This window comes from Zosterops lateralis, assembly GCF_965231275.1.
Source record: "Zosterops lateralis genome assembly, contig: HAP1_HAP1_SCAFFOLD_57, whole genome shotgun sequence".
Lineage (NCBI taxonomy): Eukaryota > Metazoa > Chordata > Aves > Passeriformes > Zosteropidae > Zosterops > Zosterops lateralis.
Genome location: NW_028154609.1, coordinates 451,344 through 471,399, shown reverse-complemented (window position 1 = coordinate 471,399; position 20,056 = coordinate 451,344). Strand labels below are relative to the sequence as shown.

The window sequence follows — 20,056 nt, the reverse complement described above, 5'->3', positions numbered from 1 at the left end:
CAAGACCTGCCACCCCCAGATAAGCACGGTCGTGTACATCACACATGACAGACCTGAGGAGGTGTGCAAATTAAGGGTGGGCGGGGAGACCACCATCATTAAAGGTCTCCTTGACTCGGGGGCGGACGTAACGGTGATCCCGGAACACCTATGGCCGTCACGTTGGCCGTTGCAGACAGTGGTGGAGCAAGTTGAGGGTGTTGGAGGCCTTCAATTGGCGAAAAAATCAAAGCACATGGTGCAAATTAAGGGGTCCAATGGGCAATTGGCGAACATCCAGCCCTTTGTTTTGAATTACAAAGCACCCCTGTGGGGGAGAGATGTCCTGGCCCAGTGGGGGGCAACAATTGAATTCCCTGACCCTCCACAAAATTTTCAGGCTGCGGTCACTGAACTGCGCCCCACCCAAAAACTGAATTGGAAAACGGATTCTCCAGTTTGGGTGGAGCAGTGGCCGCTTTCTAAGGAAAAATTAAAGGCGCTGAATGAGCTCGTGGAAGAGCAACTCCGAAAGGGTCACATAGAGGAGACCACCTCTCCTTGGAACACCCCAGTGTTCGTAATACAAAAATCGGATAAGACCCGATGGAGGCTTCTCCAGGACCTCAGACAAATTAACGAGGTCATCGAGGACATAGGCTCTCTCCAACCAGGGATGCCTTCCCCAGCCATGTTGCCCCAAAATTATAATCTGGCAGTAATTGACATTAAAGACTGCTTTTTTCAAATTCCTCTCCACCCCGACGATGCTCCGCGGTTTGCGTTCTCGGTTCCTAACATCAACCGAGAGGCCCCAAGGAAAAGGTATCACTGGAAGGTTCTTCCCCAAGGAGTCAAAAATTCTCCTGCCATTTGCCAGTGGTACGTGTCTTCCTTGCTGACCCCCGTGCGTGCAGCTGCACACCAGGCCGTCATCTTTCATTATATGGACGACGTGCTCGTGTGCGCCCCCAACGACGACCTGTTGACGCATGCGCTTGACCTGACAGTGGCTGCACTGGTTGCTGCAGGGTTTGAGTTGCAGGAAGCGAAAATTCAAAAGATGCCACCATGGAAATATCTTGGCCTCGAAATTAATAAGCGGACCATTGTTCCGCAAAAATTGGCGATCAGAACCAACATCAAGACCTTAGCGGATGTGCACCAGCTGTGTGGGGCTTTGAACTGGGTGAGGCCTTGGCTGGGTCTCACTACCGAGGACCTAGCACCTCTTTTCAGTTTATTGAAAGGGGGAGAGGGGCTGAGTTCCCCTAGGTCACTCACCCCGGAGGCACAGAAAGCACTGAAAAGGGTTCAAGAGTTGATGTCCACCAGACAGGCAAATCGATGCCATGCTGATTTGCCTTTCCGATTTGTCATTCTAGGGAATCTGCCGCACCTCCATGGAATGATATTCCAATGGGACAACGAGGTGACCAGCATACCCCGGAAGGACCGAGGCAGGAGAGATCCTCTTCTTATTATAGAATGGGTCTTTCTCAGCCATCACAGGTCCAAGAGGATGACACGCCCACAGGAGTTGATGGCTGAATTAATTCGGAAAGCCAGAGTTCGCATTAGAGAACTGGCTGGCTGCGACTTTGAGGTGATCCACGTACCAATTCGGTTGAATTCGGGCCAAATTTCAAAGGCAATGTTAGAGCACTTGCTTCAAGAGAATGAAGCACTTCAGTTTGCCCTGGACAGTTACACTGGTCAAATTTCAATCCATCGGCCTGCCCACAAAATTTTTAATTCGGATGCTCAATTTAAATTAAATTTAAGGAGTGTTCAGAGCAAAAGACCGCTCGAAGCCTTGACAGTTTTCACAGACGCGTCCGGAGGGTCCCACAAGTCAGTGGTGACTTGGAAAGATCCTCAGACTCAGCAGTGGGAGTCTGACGTTGCTGAGGTGGAAGGATCCCCTCAGATTGCTGAGTTGGCCGCAGTCGTCAGGGCCTTCGAAAGGTTCTCTGAACCATTTAATTTGGTAACCGATTCGAGCTATGTAGCAGGTGTAGTGTCCAGAGCGGAGAACTCAGTTCTCCAAGAAGTGACTAACATTGCTCTGTTTAAGTTGCTCTCGAAGCTAATAAGGCTGATCTCCCACCGAGAGCAACCGTTTTACGTGATGCACACCAGGTCGCACACGGATTTGCCGGGGTTCATAGCGGAGGGAAACAGGAGGGCTGATGCTCTTGCTGCCCCTGTCGCGAAGGCCCCGCTGCCTGACGTTTTCCAGCAGGCAAAGCTCAGCCACCAACTGTTCCATCAGAATGTGCCAGGTTTGGTCCGAGGGTTCAAACTAACCCGAGATCAGGCCAAGGCCATTGTGGCGACGTGTCCCAGCTGCCAGCGACATGCAGTCCCAACCTTGCATGCCGGGGTAAACCCCCGAGGGCTGAGCAGCAACGAGGTATGGCAGATGGACGTTACTCATGTCCCTCAGTTTGGGAGGCTGAAGTACGTCCATGTGTCTGTGGACACCTTTTCTGGAGCAGTCTATGCATCCGCCCATACAGGGGAGAAAGCAGGGGATGTTGTTAAACACCTCCTCCAAGCCTTCTCTTTCCTAGGCATCCCTAAGGTCATCAAATCGGACAACGGGCCAAGCTATATTTCCAAGGAGTTCCGCAGCTTCCTCCAGCAATGGGGAGTAGAACACAAAACCGGCATCCCCTATTCCCCGACAGGCCAAGCAATTGTGGAGAGGACACACCAAAACATCAAAAGAGTCCTCAATCAACAGGGACAAATTCTAAAATTGGAGTCACCCCAAATTCGATTAGCCAGGGCCTTGCACACAATTAATTTTCTAAATTGTTCATTTGAATTGATGAATCCCCCAATAATTAGGCACTTTGGAGGGAACCCAAATTTGAAATTAGAATCCAAGCCGCCAGTTCTTGTCAAGGACCCGGAGACCATGAGAATGGAAGGTCCACACGATTTAATCACTTGGGGACGCGGATACGCCTGCGTATCGACACCCACCGAACTTAAATGGGTGCCGGCCAAGTGGGTGAGACCTTATGTTCCCAGGGCCTCCAAAGAGTCAGATAATCAGGTGAAAAATGTCACTTGGCGAAGAAAAAGGAAGCCCGTTGGTCCGGAGGAAGAGAGGTCCGCTCCTTCCTTCCCCATTCCTCACTGGCTTTTTGTTGATTAATTTATTTTGTTATATTTTAAGTTACTCCTAAGTTTTTGTTACTTATAATTGGAATTGCATTTGGCATCATCCGACGAGTCACCCAAAAGACCATCACTGCAGCCACCTCGTCACTCAGCGTGAACAACGTCTGGGCCAGTGTTCCTCCCGTCGAGAAGATCGAGATGCAGCAGCTCCCGTCATGGGAAGATGAGGAATACCCTGACCCAGAGGACTTCTTCACCGGAGACTGATGACGAGAGGTGGCTCACGGAACAGAACATCTATCCCCCAAGCAGACACTACCAAAAGCCATCACAAAAAAATAAAAAAGGGGAAGATGTGGTGGTGCTTAAATTCAATTCCAATTGGGTTTTCACTGCTCCGGTTTGGTTTTATAATTTGTGTTTTATAATTTTGTATTTATTACTATTGTTTAAGATGGCCTCTCCTTCCCTCTCCTTCTCTCCTTCCCTCAGACTTTCCTTCCCCCCCCCCTCAAACCTTCCCGCCAAAATCTTGGTTGTCCTGGTAACCCCATCCCATAATGGTTGTTTGCCACTTTTCGGTTACCTGTCAATCTTTAAGTTATATAACTTCCCCACCCCCTCATCATGTATTCCTCCTCCCCAAGTTACTTCTTATTGGTTCAAAAGTTCTGCATCCCTCATTATATGTTGGCAAAGAGTTTTAATTGGTCCCACGCAATCCCACCCCTGAACCCACCTAATAAAAAGCCGTGCCATCTTGAGGCCAGCGTCTCTCTCCGGAGCGCTGCCTTGGGGCTACGCATCCCTTGGTTGCACCCCCTGAGAGTCCCGCCTTTCTATTCTGCGCACCATCCGCACCTTGGTCGAGTTTGCCCACGCCTCTGGCAAAGTGAGCCCCTGGACGTAGTGGCGGCAGGGCTGGCCGGAACTGCACCCATTGGAAAAAGCCGAACCACTGCACATCCCACTTTACATTTTGTAATTGGCCTTATATATGCAAGTTGTCAGACCAGAAAATTGTAATTCTTTCTGGTTTCCAGTGATTCTGTAGCTCATATAAGTTTATGATACCATCATTATCAGGTTTGGTTTGAATTTTGTATTTTCAGCATAGTCTGCATTAAAAGGCTTAGGGAAACTGTGTGTATCATACTGCCTCATGTTTGTGCCATCTGCCCTTATGTTGTTTGATTGAAGTAAAGTAATAGTGAAAGCAATGTTAGAGCAACAGAAACACAACTATGTAGTACAGAGAAATAAAGCATTCCAAATGAATTTTTTTGGCATGGAATATGTTGGTTTTGGTTTATTTCTGCTTTTGGACCACAGATACAACATAATTAAGATAATTTGATTCATTTAGTGATTCAGAACTCAAGAGAATAAGGAACAGCTGATACTAACCATGACAGACAACTCCTGTGCTTCTAAGGGATATGGGAAACTATCAGTTTGCAAAGACAAAAGAATTGGCATTAACATTTTTAAATTATCTAGTTGTGTAATCTTGTAAAGAAATATTTTCAAGAATTTGTAAGAGGAGGAATTACATCAGGATTATTACTATTACCTTTTTGGGAACTGAAGCTGTGAGCCTTTCAAAAAGTACTGTATACAGCTGGCTTGGAAGGGTAATTTTGTGTGCTCTGCCTTGAGTGGTCCCTGAGTATCTTTGCAAACATTGCTACATTCACACAAGTTTAGCAACTGACATTAAGCTTAGGTTGCTTACTCATATTGAAGGGACTATAATCATTTGAATGGTAAAGTAACTAATAATTGAGAAAAACAGATGTTAAGGGCTGAAAAATGTTCAAGAAATAATGTCTGATTTGGTTTGGCAGTGGTACCTTCTGTACTGCAGTGTTTCATGTCTGTGGGTTGCAATTTTGATTTCTGTAGAAAACCTCTAAGTAAGTATTTCTTGCAATAGGTCAGTGAACCATTATCAATTTTATTTTGAGGTTTTAACCTTTGTACAAAACCCTCTGAACCCTTTATATTTCTTCTAACATCAGGGACAGATCTACTTACTGGGCCATGGGGAAATAATCTCTTCTGCTTGTGTTTGTAGGACTGCTTTGTGATGGATCTGACTCTCTTGGATGAAACTGGAAAGCCCTTCTGGTGTTTTAGTGCTCCAGTCCACATGGGATTGTCTACCAAGTCATCTGGCCTTTATGACTACATGGGTCATATTTATACTGCAGACTATGCAGATTCAGAGGGTAAAGTCTGTGTTGAGTTTGTGTGGTTGGAAGAAACCAAGGAATATATTGTGGTCAGTTTGGTGCTTTATGTAAGCACCAAAAAGGTAAATAGCTGGTATGGAACAAATTACTGACTTAATTAGGTCACTAATTTCCTTGCTTTAAAAACCAAACAAACAACCCTCCCACAATAAAAAAAAACACAAACTGATATTTAAGATTGACACCAACGAGCAAGACTGCAAATTTTCCAGTAATAAGCGCAATTGCCTAAATTTTTTTAATAGGCAACTGAGGGATCAAAGAGACATATTGATTTATGTGAGAGGCTTTCTTCTCTGTTGAACATTAGTCTGTTTCTCGCTGGCTATATTTAAATTATTTTTAGGAAGATTTTTCTTTATAGACACATGTTACTGTCATTAAGGAATTGCTTCTTTTGAGAGCCATACGGTGGAGATGCCTTACCTTACATAAGCTGCACTGGTTTTGAGAACGTTGGCTTTTAATGCTTAGTAATAAAACAGCATGTGTGCTGTTTGCTCCAGGTTTGTTGGAGTATTACTGGTAAATTACAGGCTTTGTTAAATGCTTTTTCCAGAAAAACGTCACTTAAATATATTTTAGTAAAAGATTGAAAGGGTAGATGGGAAGTCAGGTTTGAAAAATATGTCAGTCAAGGCATTTGTTAAGGAAGTAATGTGTAAAACCTATTTATGACGTTTCTTTAAATTCCTGTTTGTTCTGTTTTCCCATGTTCTAACCTTGTCTGATTTGAGCCTAGATACTTGCCTCACATATTGGCCTCTGAGTAAGTGTCCCAATTATAAGCTAACCTCAGCTGGTGTCTGTTCATACTGAATTTATGTAACATCCAGTTGTTTTGGAAACAATGTATATCTGATAGTTTATCTAACAATATGAATACAATTGAAAATTGAATATATGTGCCTGGTCTTTCCAGTTCCTTGGAGTAAGTTTAGGATCAAATTTTCCACTTCCTGTATTTAAAAAACAAAAACAAAAAAAAACCAAAAAAACACAAAAACAAAAACAAAAACAAAAACAAAAACAAAAACAAAAAAAAAAAAAAAAAAAAAATTACACGATACTGAGAGTCCAATGTCATTACCTGTCAGGGACAATTACATAGCTGACTGCTCTGACTTTATTATGGTAATGATTTCCTTAAAAATAAATACTCTTTATTTGTTTCCATACGTTAATTGGTTTGTACAATGTTTATATGTAAGCATGTCTTCCATGCTACAGAGGTAGATAGATGTTACAGCCACAGAGTTGTATGTTAATTTGACTTTCAAAGGCAATAAGCTGAGGCTGTTACCGTTCTAGTTCACCTTGTTAACTTTACCCAAAGAGACAGTGGAAATGTTTCTACCTTTGGTCGTTAGCCAGAACAAGAATGATCAGCTGCATTTTGTCGTCTTTCTTACTGGATGCTGATGGGAACAGGGATCCCTTGAAGTGATATAAAGGTTTTAACATGTGGGCTGGGTGTGATGAATGCCAGAACGACGGACACTGAAAGTGATCTGCACAGACAAGCAGCCAGTCTGGATATTTGGTTTTGCCCAAATTTAACGTTTGAGATACCAGTTTTAGCAAGGAAATGGTAGCTCAGTCCTAAAGTTTTCTTAGGCATTGGCCTTCCTGCTAAGCTTGTAAACAAAAATGTAGAATTATTCTGGCTATATTGTTCCTTTGAAATGTGCAAGTATGTTCTCTTCCCTGCTGTGAAGCTATCAAAGTCAATGGGCACCCAGCAGCCATCAAATGGTGAGAGGTCTGTCACTGTTCATTCCAGCTGAATTTTTATTGTATTGCCAATGTTTCTGGGTTTAGAGGTTTTTTAATAAAAGTAAAATACTTCCTTTAATAAGCAATTTCAATTTATAAAGTATTTGAGTATTTTATACAATTGAATGTTTTATAGAAAATTCTGGCATCACTATTGGAAATGAAAAAAGAGAATGTGCTGTCCCTACCCCTGACAGGCTAATCTAGTAGCCTGAAAGCTTACTAACTGAATTGATTGGGATGAGAATAAGTCTTTAGCAGCTCTGTCAACCTAAAAGGTGATACAAGGCAGAGCAGTTTCCTCAGGTTATTGCTGGGCTGGCTTATTTCTGCTGTTCAACAACGTGTATTCAGCAAAACCCAGGCAAACTGTTCCAAGATCTTAAAAAATGGACCCAACTGTTGCAGAGCTATTCTCCTGTATCTTCACTGACTATAATTATATGAAGGATGAAGGATGTGTCCTGAAACAGGCCTCAGATGGACCTAAACTTGATACCATATTTATGCCACTTCTTTGATTTCAGTTGGTTTTAACTTGCACAAATTCAGTAGGTACCACCTGTATGATCAAACCTAGTAAGTTACATATGCCTTAACTGAAGCTTCCATTTCTTCAATTTGCATCTTCTTTTCATTATATATGTAAGGATATACACTCCACAACCTCCACAAAGGATAAGAACCTCCACAGAGGAAAGGGTTTACATTAGGTCAACTGCAGTGGTCCGTTTCATGAAAGAAAGCATCTCTTCCAAAAACTGTTGGAGTCCAGGGCATCCCTCTGGGCGCCCTGGGAAGTCACAGACCTCGGTAGAGAGGCCTGGGACCCAAAAAAGAGGGTCTGGGGTCTGTGCAGGGGGATTTGCCTGGCACAGAGCCCAGGAAGACACAGGCTTTGATTTTGGTCCATGAGAAAAACATCCAACAGAGAGAAGAATTGCAAGTCACAAAGGTGTTACTGAGAGTAGTGTAGTTATCACTGTGCAGAAGATTTTGTAGTTTTGGGTTTTTAGAATGTAGATGCAAAGGGACAAGATGGTGGTTTTAGGGCGGTGCCCTGGGTTCTTCTTCTTCTCCCTTGGCATCCATCTTCTGCAGTGACATGGGCACAAAATAGTTTCAGTGGATTGGATCAGAGTAGACATGACCCTGTTAGTATAGGTGATAGACATTGGCATAGAATTGTAAACAATGGGTACGTAGTTATCTGTATAAGAGGTAGCGACCTCCCATCACACGGGGGAGTCGCCTTGTGTCCGAGCTGCTGAGAACACCATGGCCGGACACAGGGGAGTCGTCTTGTGTCCGAGCTGCTGAGAACACCATGGCCGGACACAGGGGAAGGGGAGTCACCTCGTGTCCGAGCTGCTGTGAACACCATGGCCGGACACAGAGAATTGTAAGATAAGAACTAATAAACAACGCGAGAAACCAGAAAAGCAAGACCTTGAGACTCCCTTCATTCTCGCGCCGAACACCGAGCTCAGCACAGAACACAGAGACACAGAGTCAGACAGCAGACCTAAATCCTTCAGAGATCAAGAGGGAAAATCACTCCCTTCGTGCCCACATGAGCCACCAGCCAGCCTTGGAATCTCGGGTGAGGAAACAACCGAATAAAAACCCCGAGAATTGGCGTCCCTGGGTGGGCACATGGATGGGCACGAACGGGCACGAATGGACACCGGTGTGGGCAGAATCGGTGCTTTCCAGTGGACACAGCAAGACCTCTGAAGGAAAGAAGACAAGCTGAGAAGACAGGGGAAGAAATCTCTAACCAGAGACGGCAGCTGATTGCAAATTCACCTCGGACCAACGAGTTCCAAGGGCCCAGGACTCGTCATCCTGAAATCTGCAGGTCGGTGATCAGGAAACCTCCGAACTGAATTTGAGAACACCTGCACTGCATTCTTCAATTTTGGTAAGAACAGTTAAATTTAGAACACGGGAGGCGACCCTCTCCCGGGAAAAATAAGGGAAAAACCTTCTCCGTGCAGCAGCAGTGTAGCGGGGAGGGAGGAAGAAACACTTTACCAGCTGGCCTGCAGCCAGCACCGGGTTTGTCTGTGGCCAGCAGCGAGCAGCGGGTTCTTTTGCTGGCCGGCAGCCAGGCAGGTCCTGTCGTCTGTTATCAGCAGACGGGTCTCATACACCTCTTACAGGAGGTGGGGAAGGGGAGAGCCATCAGCCTCCTCTGAGTTTTAATAGGAAAGGAGAGATACCAGCACCCTCAGGATTACCGCAGGGAGGTAAAAAAAACCCTCGAGACAGGAGAGTCAGCAGGTCTCCTTGAGTTTAGCACAGAAAAGTCACCAACTTTCCCTGGGTTCGCCACAGTCCTCAGGAATTCAGTCCCAGAAATTCGTCTCGGGAAAGTCAAAACTTCTAATCCATCCCGAGATAAGGACATGCTTGTTTTCGAGGCGTGTTCCGTGAGCACGGGACACTTGCCGCAGCAGTGGGGGAGGGAGAGGTGAGACAAAGTGCATCCAGGAGTCTTTGCAGCCCCCCTCAGACACAGCGCGTTCAGACACGGCCTGAAAGTTTTCCACTGCCCTTTCCCCTTCAGCGCAGGGACAGACAGAGAGAGGGGGGAAGGGGGAGTGGAGGAGACACCAGGAAAACAGGGAAAACAAGCCCAGATCGCGTCAGTGGTGAGAGATAACACTGCGGCGTGTGCGCGCGAAAGCGATCGCGACTGAGGGCGGCCGGGGAGTGCCCCGTGTCGGGACAGCGCGGGCGCGGCGCGGGCGGAGCAGGGCCTGTGTCGCGGAGCGCGAGTGAGGAGCCGGAACAGGCAGAGAAAGTACAGAGTTGGAAACTACAAACCCCAGAAAGCCTTGCGGTTGGTGCATGCGCAGTGACAGAGCCAAGATGGACGGCGCAAGTGCAAAGCTAGAAACTACAAATCCCAGAAGGCCTTGCGGCAGGCAGAGAGCGAGTGGGATGCAGCTGGAGCAGTGGGATCGCTCCAGGCGGGACAAACCCCGACAGAGAGCGAGACGCGGGCAGCGCCGGGGCGGCACAGGCAGTGCCGAGGCAGGCGGTGCCAGCGCAGGCAGGACCGGGGCAGGCAAAGGCAGAGCAAGCAGGGAGGAGGCGTGGCCAGGGCGGAGAGTTTCTCCAAGGCGCCACCCCCTCAGAGCGAGTGCTGCAGAGCCTGACCCCGCCCACAAGCGGCACTTTGACATTGTCAGTCCAGTTCCCTCAAGTTTTCCTTTCAGCAAAAGGTAGCCAAGTTTCCCTTGAATCCACTGCACACACCCTTTCTTCATTTATCCTTCGGCTACATGCTGGGTTTACCCTTTTCTTAGAGTTTTAAAGTCTCCACTCCTCATCCAGGAGAGGGAGGGATGCCGGGGAAGGCAGTAACCCTCGGGGTTAGGAGGGGCTGCATTCAGGCAAAATAAGAATTCAATTAAAGTTACAGGTTTTGTGAATTCAGAAGCAGAGATCTGGAAATCATTGGATGTTTGCAAAGCAGCTGCATGATCAGGAGCAAAAGACTTATTGTCATGACATGGAAAAGGATTTTTGATTATAGTGTTGATGTATTTGGATCCAAGTTGATTTGTGTTTTAGTATTGTATTGACATTAGAAGGGATTTCTATGTGGTTTTAAGATTTGTTAAGTAAGTAAAGTTGAATTTAAGATAAGGATTGATAAAGTTTAAGTGATAGATTTATATTTTATAAATTTAAAGTTTTATTGTATGTAAATTTTAAATGTATTTTATATTAAGCTAAATAAGTTTTAAGATAAATAAGTTAAGAGAATAAGTTTTAAGATAAGTTAAGTTTTAAGTTAAGTAAGTGAAAGTTAAGATAAGAAATAAGTTAAAATAATAAGGTAATAAGTAAGATAAGTTGGTAAAATAAGATAAGTTTAAGATAATAAGTTTTAAGTAATAAGTATTGTTAATTGTATCATGATACATTTCAAAATTCTCCTTTATGTTCTTTAGTTGTTTAAGCATTTCATAATTGTTGTTGTTAAGAGCTTTGTTCCAAAAATGTATTAAAGGATATCACTCTAGATAAGGCCAGGGTTTTGGCCACACTTTGGCTTTAACTAGAGGAGAGATGTGTTCATCAACAAGCACAGATGTTGCATGTGAAACTTTTCCTGATGGATTTCAGGTTTTAACAAGAGTTGTGCATTTTCCATCAAAGTACAGTTTTAACTAACCTATGGCAAAGAAGTAGCTTTTGTTTCTGCAGATACAGAACACAAGTGAATTTCTGCAAAGAGTGTGGAAATCATGTCAAGCGCAGAAGCTCTGACGGCTTCAAGAGTAGAGGAGAGAGCATGCAGATGTGAACCAGTGTCAAGACTGCAGACATCTTTCATTCTGCGTGCAAGGACTTATATCTTGCGTTTTCTTTTCCTTCTGTATTGCATGAATTTGTCAGATGGTTCAGAATCAATTCACGAGAGCACAGAGCGGTTGGGAAATGGAGTGAACAAACTCAGAGAAGAAACCAGATCACGGATGAATGGCATGTTTGATTTCTTCAACCTTTCACGGTTGTGGAAGAAAATTTTGAAAAAAATTGTATGTATTTTATTGAGACTTGTAATTCTTCTCACGATCAAGTCGTGTTTGCTTTAATGCATATGGCAAAGCAGCCAAAGAGGTGTTTTTTGGTGAAAACAAAGGGAGGAGATGTTGGAGTCCAGGGCATCCCTCTGGGCGCCCTGGGAAGTCACAGACCTCGGTAGAGAGGCCTGGGACCCAAAAAAGAGGGTCTGGGGTCTGTGCAGGGGGATTTGCCTGGCACAGAGCCCAGGAAGACACAGGCTTTGATTTTGGTCCATGAGAAAAACATCCAACAGAGAGAAGAATTGCAAGTCACAAATGTGTGACAGAGAGTAGTGTAGTTATCACTGTGCAGAAGATTTTGTAGTTATGGATTTTTAGAATGTAGATGCAAAGGGACAAGATGGTGATTTTAGGGCAGTGCCCTGGGTTCTTCTTCTTCTCCCTTGGCATCCATCTTCTGCAGTGACGTGGGCACAAAATAGTTTCAGTGGATTGGATCAAAGTAGAAATGACCGTGTTAGTATAGGTGATAGGCATTGGCACAGAATTGTAAACAATGGGTACGTAGTTATCTGTATAAGAGGTAGCGACCTCCCATCACAGGGGGGAGTCGCCTTGTGTCCGAGCTGCTGAGAACACCATGGCCGGACACAGGAGGGGAGTCGCCTTGTGTCCGAGCTGCTGTGAACACCATGGCCGGACACAGGAGGGGAGTCACCTCGTGTCCAGGCTGCTGTGAACACCATGGCCGGACACAGAGAATTGTAAGATAAGAACTAATCAACAACGCGAGAAACCAGAAAAGCAAGACCTTGAGACTCCTCATCATTCTCGCGCCGAACACCGAGCACCGAGCTCAGCACAGAACACAGAGACACAGAGTCAGACAGCAGACCCTAAATCCTTCAGAGGTCCAGAGGGAAAATCACTCCCTTCGTGCCCACACGAACCACCAGCCAGCCTTGGAATCTCGGGTGAGGAAACAACCGGATTGAAACCCCGAGAGATGGTGAGAACTCTTCACATGCAAGTTGTTTCAGCGTACCCAGTATAGCATTTTACACAGGCATGTAGAATGCACTTTATACACAAAAAATCTTAAGTGCATCTGTGGGACTGAAATAAACAGTGTTCTACTCTATGCTTTTAATACATACAGAAAAATGTACCTTAGGCAGTTAGAAGATAAATAAATGCTCAACAGAAGGCATGTGTGGTGCCAACGTTTATCAAACTGCGTAATATAAATGTAAAATATATTAACAATACATAGTGGCTAGCAAATTTGATAATTTATTTAATTTGGTATTTTTATGACTGGTTTTGCTACATTTTGACAAAAAAAATCCACACTTGAAAAAAAATTCTGCAGATCATGATTTAAGAGTACCTTTGTGACAAAATCTTTCAGCTGTACATTGCACACAGTATTTTAAAAAGAACTCTTGATAATTATGGGAATCCAATACTAGCATATAGACATGTCAGTATTAATCAGAGAAGAGCTTTAATACGTGTGTAATCTAGTTGACCAAGGCATTTTCAAGATGTATGTCAGCTTTGAGGATACTGCTCTTTATATTTTGTGTTTCCATTTGTATACAGAAAGTGACAAGCTGCCATTAGCATGAGTGACAATTTGAAAAATGTTAGTTTATTTCCTCCTTTTAACTGTAACAGAAATTGAGTTACCGCTTAGCAGCAAAGATGGGTGTAAAGCAGCAAAATGTGTGTTAAAGTGTTTAGTAACTATTATCTCTGATAAAAGTCTGAGGTCCATAAAGACAGTATGCAAAATGTTAGTACTTCCCCGTAATCTTTAGTGTGAGAACTCAGTGGTTTTTGCTACATTATATTCTGCTTATTCTGATTTTGTCAGAACGGCTCCACTGCTGACCAGCCCCAAACCCCCAACAACTACTGAGCATCAAAATCTGCCTTTGAGCAGTGAGAGAAATACAACTCCTCTGACCTCCCCCATGTGCTGTAATGCCTGACTTATGAATATCCCTCCAGCAACCACTTCCACCCATACACGTTCTGCATGAGCGTTTACTGCCTTCCATGAAGTTCAGAAATTGGGGCCTTAGAGTTGAATTTCTTGTTACAGCAGGAGCTGATTTGTATTTTATGGAATCCTATGTACTTTAAGCACTGTAAAACAAGGGTAGATGGTTTACCTTCATGTAACAAATAATCAGTTCTGAAGTTAATGTGCAAAACTCATGCAACTTGAAGGTAATGAAGGGTGTGCTTATCAAAAATCTTGTCAAAAAGCTGTTACAAACAGTTTTTTGAGACCTCCAATATTAAGATTACTTGACGCTACTGCTAAACCAAGCTATTTTAAACTGAAGAAATACATGGGGTGGGGAAAGAAAGAATCTTATAAATAGCTGGTTTATTTTTAGCTCAAAACACATCACTGCTGCAAATGCCACTGGAAGGCTGCAGCAGGCCCCAGTTCACCATAGTTTCACTGTTGACAAATTCTGATACACATAGTCTGATGTCCTCCCACCACGTTTAGAATTACAAAACTGCAGTTTAACTTCAGAATTTAATTCCGATGTTTCAGTAATGCATCAGTACTGAAAATTATGGGGAAGGAGAGAACTGACCTCAGACACTGCTGCAACAGTTAAGCTTAGATTATTACCTATCGAGTAATGGACTCAGACACTGTTCACATTAGAGCACCTCGGAAAACACTATTTTTGGGTAGTAAGCAAGTTGTAAGTACATCTTTAAAAACGTACTTCTAATATAAACACATTTTGTAAGTATTTCACATAAATTAAACAACTGCAGAATGCATTAACTGCACAGACAGAATGGAAGTTCAAGCAACACTTCAATAACTGCAAGACTACTTCAAAATTCAAGTTACATTTCCATACTCAGTATTACTTTGCAAATATTATTTATGATAGCACAGTTTTTTTAATAACATGAGAATACATGGCAGAAATCATGTGATATTTTTAAGTGAATCTGGCATTACCCCTCAGTACACATCTGGTAAACCACCTAAGTTTGGGGTAAATCAATGTATCAACAAGAAAGCAGAGAAAAGTCTGCCACTTCAGCCATCCTAGGAGAATCTATTTTCAACAAAAAGTTGACATTCGTGTTGAAGTACTTCAGACTGTGGTTATATTCTCAGCAGTCTTCAAGGTCTTGAGACAGGACAAAAACCTCCTCAAGAGACTACTGTAGGCAGTAGAGGTGTTGCCAAGATCATGTTCTTTTACATATATTCTACTGATCCCAATTCGAGAAGGTACTTCAGTATGCACGTACACTGAAAGCTTATAGATTCAGTGCCAGTACTGCAGCTAACAGGATGATGACCTAATACTGCTGACTGTAACAGCCTTTCCTTAAAAATACAGTGTAAGAAATGTTAGCATAAACTGCTGCAAAAGAAGAAACCCTTGAAGGCATGCAATTACTTCATACAAATATGTGTAAACACGGAGGAGACCTGTCCCTGCAGCAGTTTCTTTCAGTGCGTGGCTCCACAGGGGTTGACAGAGGTCTGGCAGCCCACGTTGTGCCCTGTCACCTGAACCTTGAACAGCGTCCCGTCCGCACACATGCACAGCTTGAAGCGCAGCCAGTTGCCGTTATTGAACTGTTCCCCGTGAGAAGAACTTGGCAGTCGTGACGGGCTGACCATCACAGTTCCGTTCAGGATGATGCTGTTTTCCTAGTAAGGAGACAGGAAAAAAAAAAAAGAAGTTGTAGAATTACAACTTCTAATGTAAATAAGGCATATTGTTTTTGAGAAGGACAAGCTGGTTTAATGGATAAATAACACGTCTAGGATGGCTGTAGAATCAACAGTAAAAAAAAGGTATGTATGCAAATGTTTAATTTTTTAATAACAATTACAGCAATGCCTGTGGATTTCTTGACTATATACAGCAATGTACTTTGCTATTTCAGTGGTGTATTGATATTGAGAAAGACAGCAGTAGGGTGACTTTCCACTTTACATTCTTATTAGCAAATGCAGTAAATATAAAATATGGACATGAAACAGGAAAGAGTGTTTGAATTCATGCATGAAATTCATTCACATTTGAAAGTGCATATACCTTTATTTTTATCCTTTTTTTCCATCGTTCTATATATACTACCATCTTAATCTCCAAAAATCTTAAAGAAATGCCAGTGAATCTTAGAGCAGCAGCACAGAATGCTCCAAACTATATGCTCTGCTCTTCTGGCAAACATTGCCATCCCTGGTTAAGCTTTCAGAGGAGATTAACTTCCTTTGGTATTCATGCCAGTACAGAGGCCAATATATTAGCTTTAACTGCGTTGTAGGTTTTTGGTGTCTTAATAGTGGTAAATCAATATTACCTGGAACTATTCAACCACTACTTAACTGCAAAGTAATAAACCATCTATTTAAATCCAAATGACTTCTGTGCATGAGTAATTTTATAAAATTTGAAATGACATAAAGCTACATCAGTTTACTATCAGCCTAGATTTGAAACTAAGCTGTTAGAAGAATTGCTTTAATTTGAAATACTTACTGCTTTAAGTTCCATGTTTCCACCCATTCGAAACTCAATTGTCTTGCCTGTGATGAAAACACCTTCATTTCCCCGGACAATGGCACGACCATCAACCTTTATGTTTAGATCGCTGGTTGCATTGCTGGTAATCTAAGAACATAACCAAAAAAGCTGTATTACACCTTAATGAAAATGTGCTACTTGCATTTGTCTGAGTAACTTTAATTACCTTAAGAGTAGTGCTGTGCAATGTAATAAAAACCTTGAATGTACTTTTTGCCCTTCTGCCATTAGCTTCTGCATATTTGTTATTTCCCACGTTCAGTTTCAAAACAAGATCAGTGAATTTTGGAAGGTATGTGAAATTAATTTTTCTTGTATTAAAAAAAACAAATTTATATGACAATTTTATGAGATACACAGCTAACACTTGTACCAAATACAGGCTTCCTGTTAAGACAGATGATGTAAATTTACCCCTCATTTTCACTTAACCTGTTCCTCCTGTGTATTCATAGTTGTGAGTGGTTTTTCTGCAACACGATTGCTCAGTGTTTCCAAAGGCACACTCAACCCTCTATAAAACCACTAACCCAACTCTACTTTTACACAAACAAACAATGGGCTATATTCTTATTACTTACAAAAGATAAGAGACATACCCTCTCTGTAGAGGCCTTTTGTACATTCAATATTTTAACTCCATTTGGCAGATGAAATTCATGGGTTTGTTCGTGGGTCAACAAATTCCATGCCAATATCGCTGGTAATAGAAGTTTTGTCTTTTTCCACGCTAAGCTTGGTTGTTCCTTGCTGAAATACAATCTTCAGAAACAAAGTCATGAACTTAATGATGTTTCAAATTAGCAATGTGAGTGTAATTCTCTAGTGTTGCTCACAAACTTTCAATTCATGTTATAACTTACAGGCTGATTATTCCCAGTGATCACCAAGTCTTCATTCCGTCTCCCTCCTACAGTGCTTTTATATAAGGGATGTATAACACCCATGTCAGACACTTGCTTAAACCGCAGTAAGCCACTCTCATGGAATTCCATACTGTCACAACCATTGGGACCAATTCTTACCACTGCCCAGATAACCAGGGTAATCTGAAAGAGAAACACATTTTCAATCATCATGTTGATTGTTCGGATCTTCCTACCACAATTATTGTATTAATTAGATGTTTTATTTGAACAATTATTAATATCAATGTTTAAGTGAGGTTTAAGTATGAGTTTACTGTAGTCTGTTCCTATTGAAAACATCATAACACATTTAATTATGAAAAGCATTTAGAATTATTTTTAGACTTATTAGAAACAGTAGCTAAAATTATTTCTATATATATAAAATGTTAAATTGCATCCACAGTTACATCTTTCTTTTGTTTAAGGGTAACCACTGACTAAACAGATTTCCTGAACAGTTCAGCTTGGTATATACTTAACGTTGAACTGCAAGAATGCATCCTCAGAGATGGATGTGCAATTACAAAAAATAATTTATTATTTCTCATTGACCAAGCAATAAAAATGTGGTTATTAGAACAATGAAGTTTTAAAGTGCAGTACCTAGTTAATTCTAAATGTTCACATACAGCTCTGTAATGTAAAATATAACCATATTTTATATGCCATATATCCTGAATTCATATGTACTAGTAACACTTCTCATGGGGTGACCATGAGAACCGAAATAACCATGCCTGAATTGACACCATTCTTCCATCTAATCTTGCTCAGACTACAAAAGAACTAAAAAGAAAGGAGAAAAGTGGGAATCTCCTTCAGTACATTATAAGTCCTTGGCCATCCTGGAAGTTTTATTTTTTTTAGTGAACTGTCAGAATGAAACACGACCTAATGTTACTTACGCTATAGCTATTATACTCACAATCAGATTGATGACGGCCAAAATAAAAAGAACAACAATCACACATATGGCCAAGTTGCCTTTCCTGCACGTAACCCTGTCTTATGGAGACGGTCTTCATCAATTGGAATGTATCCTGCTTTGAAGTTGCTGTTGTGCTCCTTATTAACGTTCCTGCGTTCCACAGCCTTCTCTCGCATAGACTTCTTCACCGGGCCGTTAGAGCTTTGCTGTAACACAGGGCATGGGTTAGCTTCAAAAGGCACGTAAATTAGCTACAATGACACACACATATGTATGCAAACAATGTAAACTGACTAGTGGAATATACTGGATATTATGTTGAGAATAATTTTTCCGTCTGCCACCCTGCTGTCAGAATACACACTTAGAACCACAGCAACCTCTGCTAACATAATGACTAAATTTAAAATCCAGATACTTTCAGACAATATATGACTTTAATATTTATCATGGCAGATGGGAATTATTAATTATATTGTTACAGTTAAAAACCTAAAACCAGCTACCAAGAAATTCATCAAGTTTTTACCTCTCAGAGATGATACAGGACATAATCCTGCACGTCATCTGCCAGTACACAGGATTTTAGTTCCCTCCGTGCTCATATGTGATAGACTCTCAGTGACTATTCAAGAAGAGCATGGTGGATACAGTTTTTAAATTAGTTTGACAGTACAGGGTTTGCATTCAACTCCTGTTGCTTGCATGCAGCATCGAGAAAGATACTGTGAGGCTTCACACCTGGCATGGGGAACTTGGCCGGAGTGGCTTTCGTGTAATAATCTGAAGTTATGACATTGTAAGGGATTTCCTCTCAATGTAACAAATTAATAGAGGAAACTCTTGTACATATTCGTAGTGAAAATAAATCTTTAATGTATTTTTGTAGCTGTCCAAAACGGAACGGTTTGTTATTTAGGGATTCACATGTTCAAAGAAGAAGCTTGATCTTTTGGACGGAATTAAGTTTGTTCACTTGAATCCTAAAACTACACTTAAGTGACTGCACTTGCACGTCTACGCTGAAGTAGCAACACCGTGTTTTCTTCTGCTGCTGAAGAGCTAAGAGATAGTACTGAGAAAGGTGCTTGACCTGACAAGTTTATGGAGATGTTCGGGCCCCGTGTGGCCCTGCAGAGCACACACGACCTGCGGGCCCCGGGGCACCCGCCGCCTCCCGCCCCGGCCAGAACCCTGCGCCTCAGTGCAGTGCCGGGCACGCACCATTGCCGTCTGTGGCACACCCACGCCTCGGGCAGCACGGCGCCGCTGCGGGCCGCCCCGCCCCGCCCCGCCCGGACAGCAGCCTCGGGCCGCCTCTCCCCTCCCCAGCCGAGCGGGTCCCGCCCGCTCACCGCGGGCCCGGTCCCCCCTGACCCCGGCGGGGACGGCGCCGCCGCCCTCCCGTGCCCGTGTCCCGCCGCGTACGGACCTGCTCGGGGCCGGCCGCCGCCATCTTGCCCCGCCGCCGCCGCGCGGGGCCCGCGGGCGCCCCCTGGTGCCGCTCCGCGCGGCGGGTCCCCGCACCCGCTGCCGTTACCCGGCAGCGTCACCTGGCGGCCGCGGGCCGTACCCGCTCCTCGCTGCCCCTCTCCGTTACCGTGGCACCGCCGCCGCCGCCGGCCGTACATCACCATCGCGGCCGTACGGGCCCGGGGCAGGGGCACCGGGCCGGCTGTACCATCGCTGGTAGACCCGCGCCGCCCGAGGAGCGCTCCCGGAGCGACATCGAGTCAACGCAACACCCCCAAGAGCGAGCTAACATCCTGCCATGGCCAGAGACTTAAAGAGTTTGGTGGGCGCGGGGAGCGCCCGGGAGCTGCAGGAGAAGCTGGAGAACTGGCATCAGGACTACGAGGTGGGTGCCGGCGCTCCCGGGCTGGGGCGGCCGGCGCCGGGCGTTGCAGTGGCCGGTTTGGGCCCCGTCCCG

General features: G+C 43.7%; 1 protein-coding gene and 1 pseudogene across 2 annotated transcripts in view; one reads left to right on the top strand and one right to left on the bottom strand.

The window, feature by feature from the left end:
* Nucleotides 1-5,461, top strand: part of LOC310923465 (F-box only protein 15-like) — a gene marked incomplete at its 3' end in the record, with an annotated part of 33,427 nt that extends 27,966 nt beyond the window's left edge. The window contains exon 10 of the mRNA XM_083885460.1: nt 5,192-5,461. Within this exon, the coding sequence (XP_083741586.1) occupies nt 5,192-5,461 (270 nt within the window). The remainder of the gene's footprint in view (nt 1-5,191) is intronic.
* Nucleotides 5,462-15,185: 9,724 nt separating this feature from the next.
* Nucleotides 15,186-19,591, bottom strand: LOC310923464 (beta-sarcoglycan-like; annotated as a pseudogene). The gene is made up of 6 exons: nt 19,559-19,591; nt 18,124-18,332; nt 17,151-17,336; nt 16,887-17,049; nt 16,243-16,374; nt 15,186-15,404 (listed from the first exon to the last, which is right to left on the bottom strand). The product of its transcript is annotated as a beta-sarcoglycan-like (transcript).
* Nucleotides 19,592-20,056: the final 465 nt, after the last annotated feature.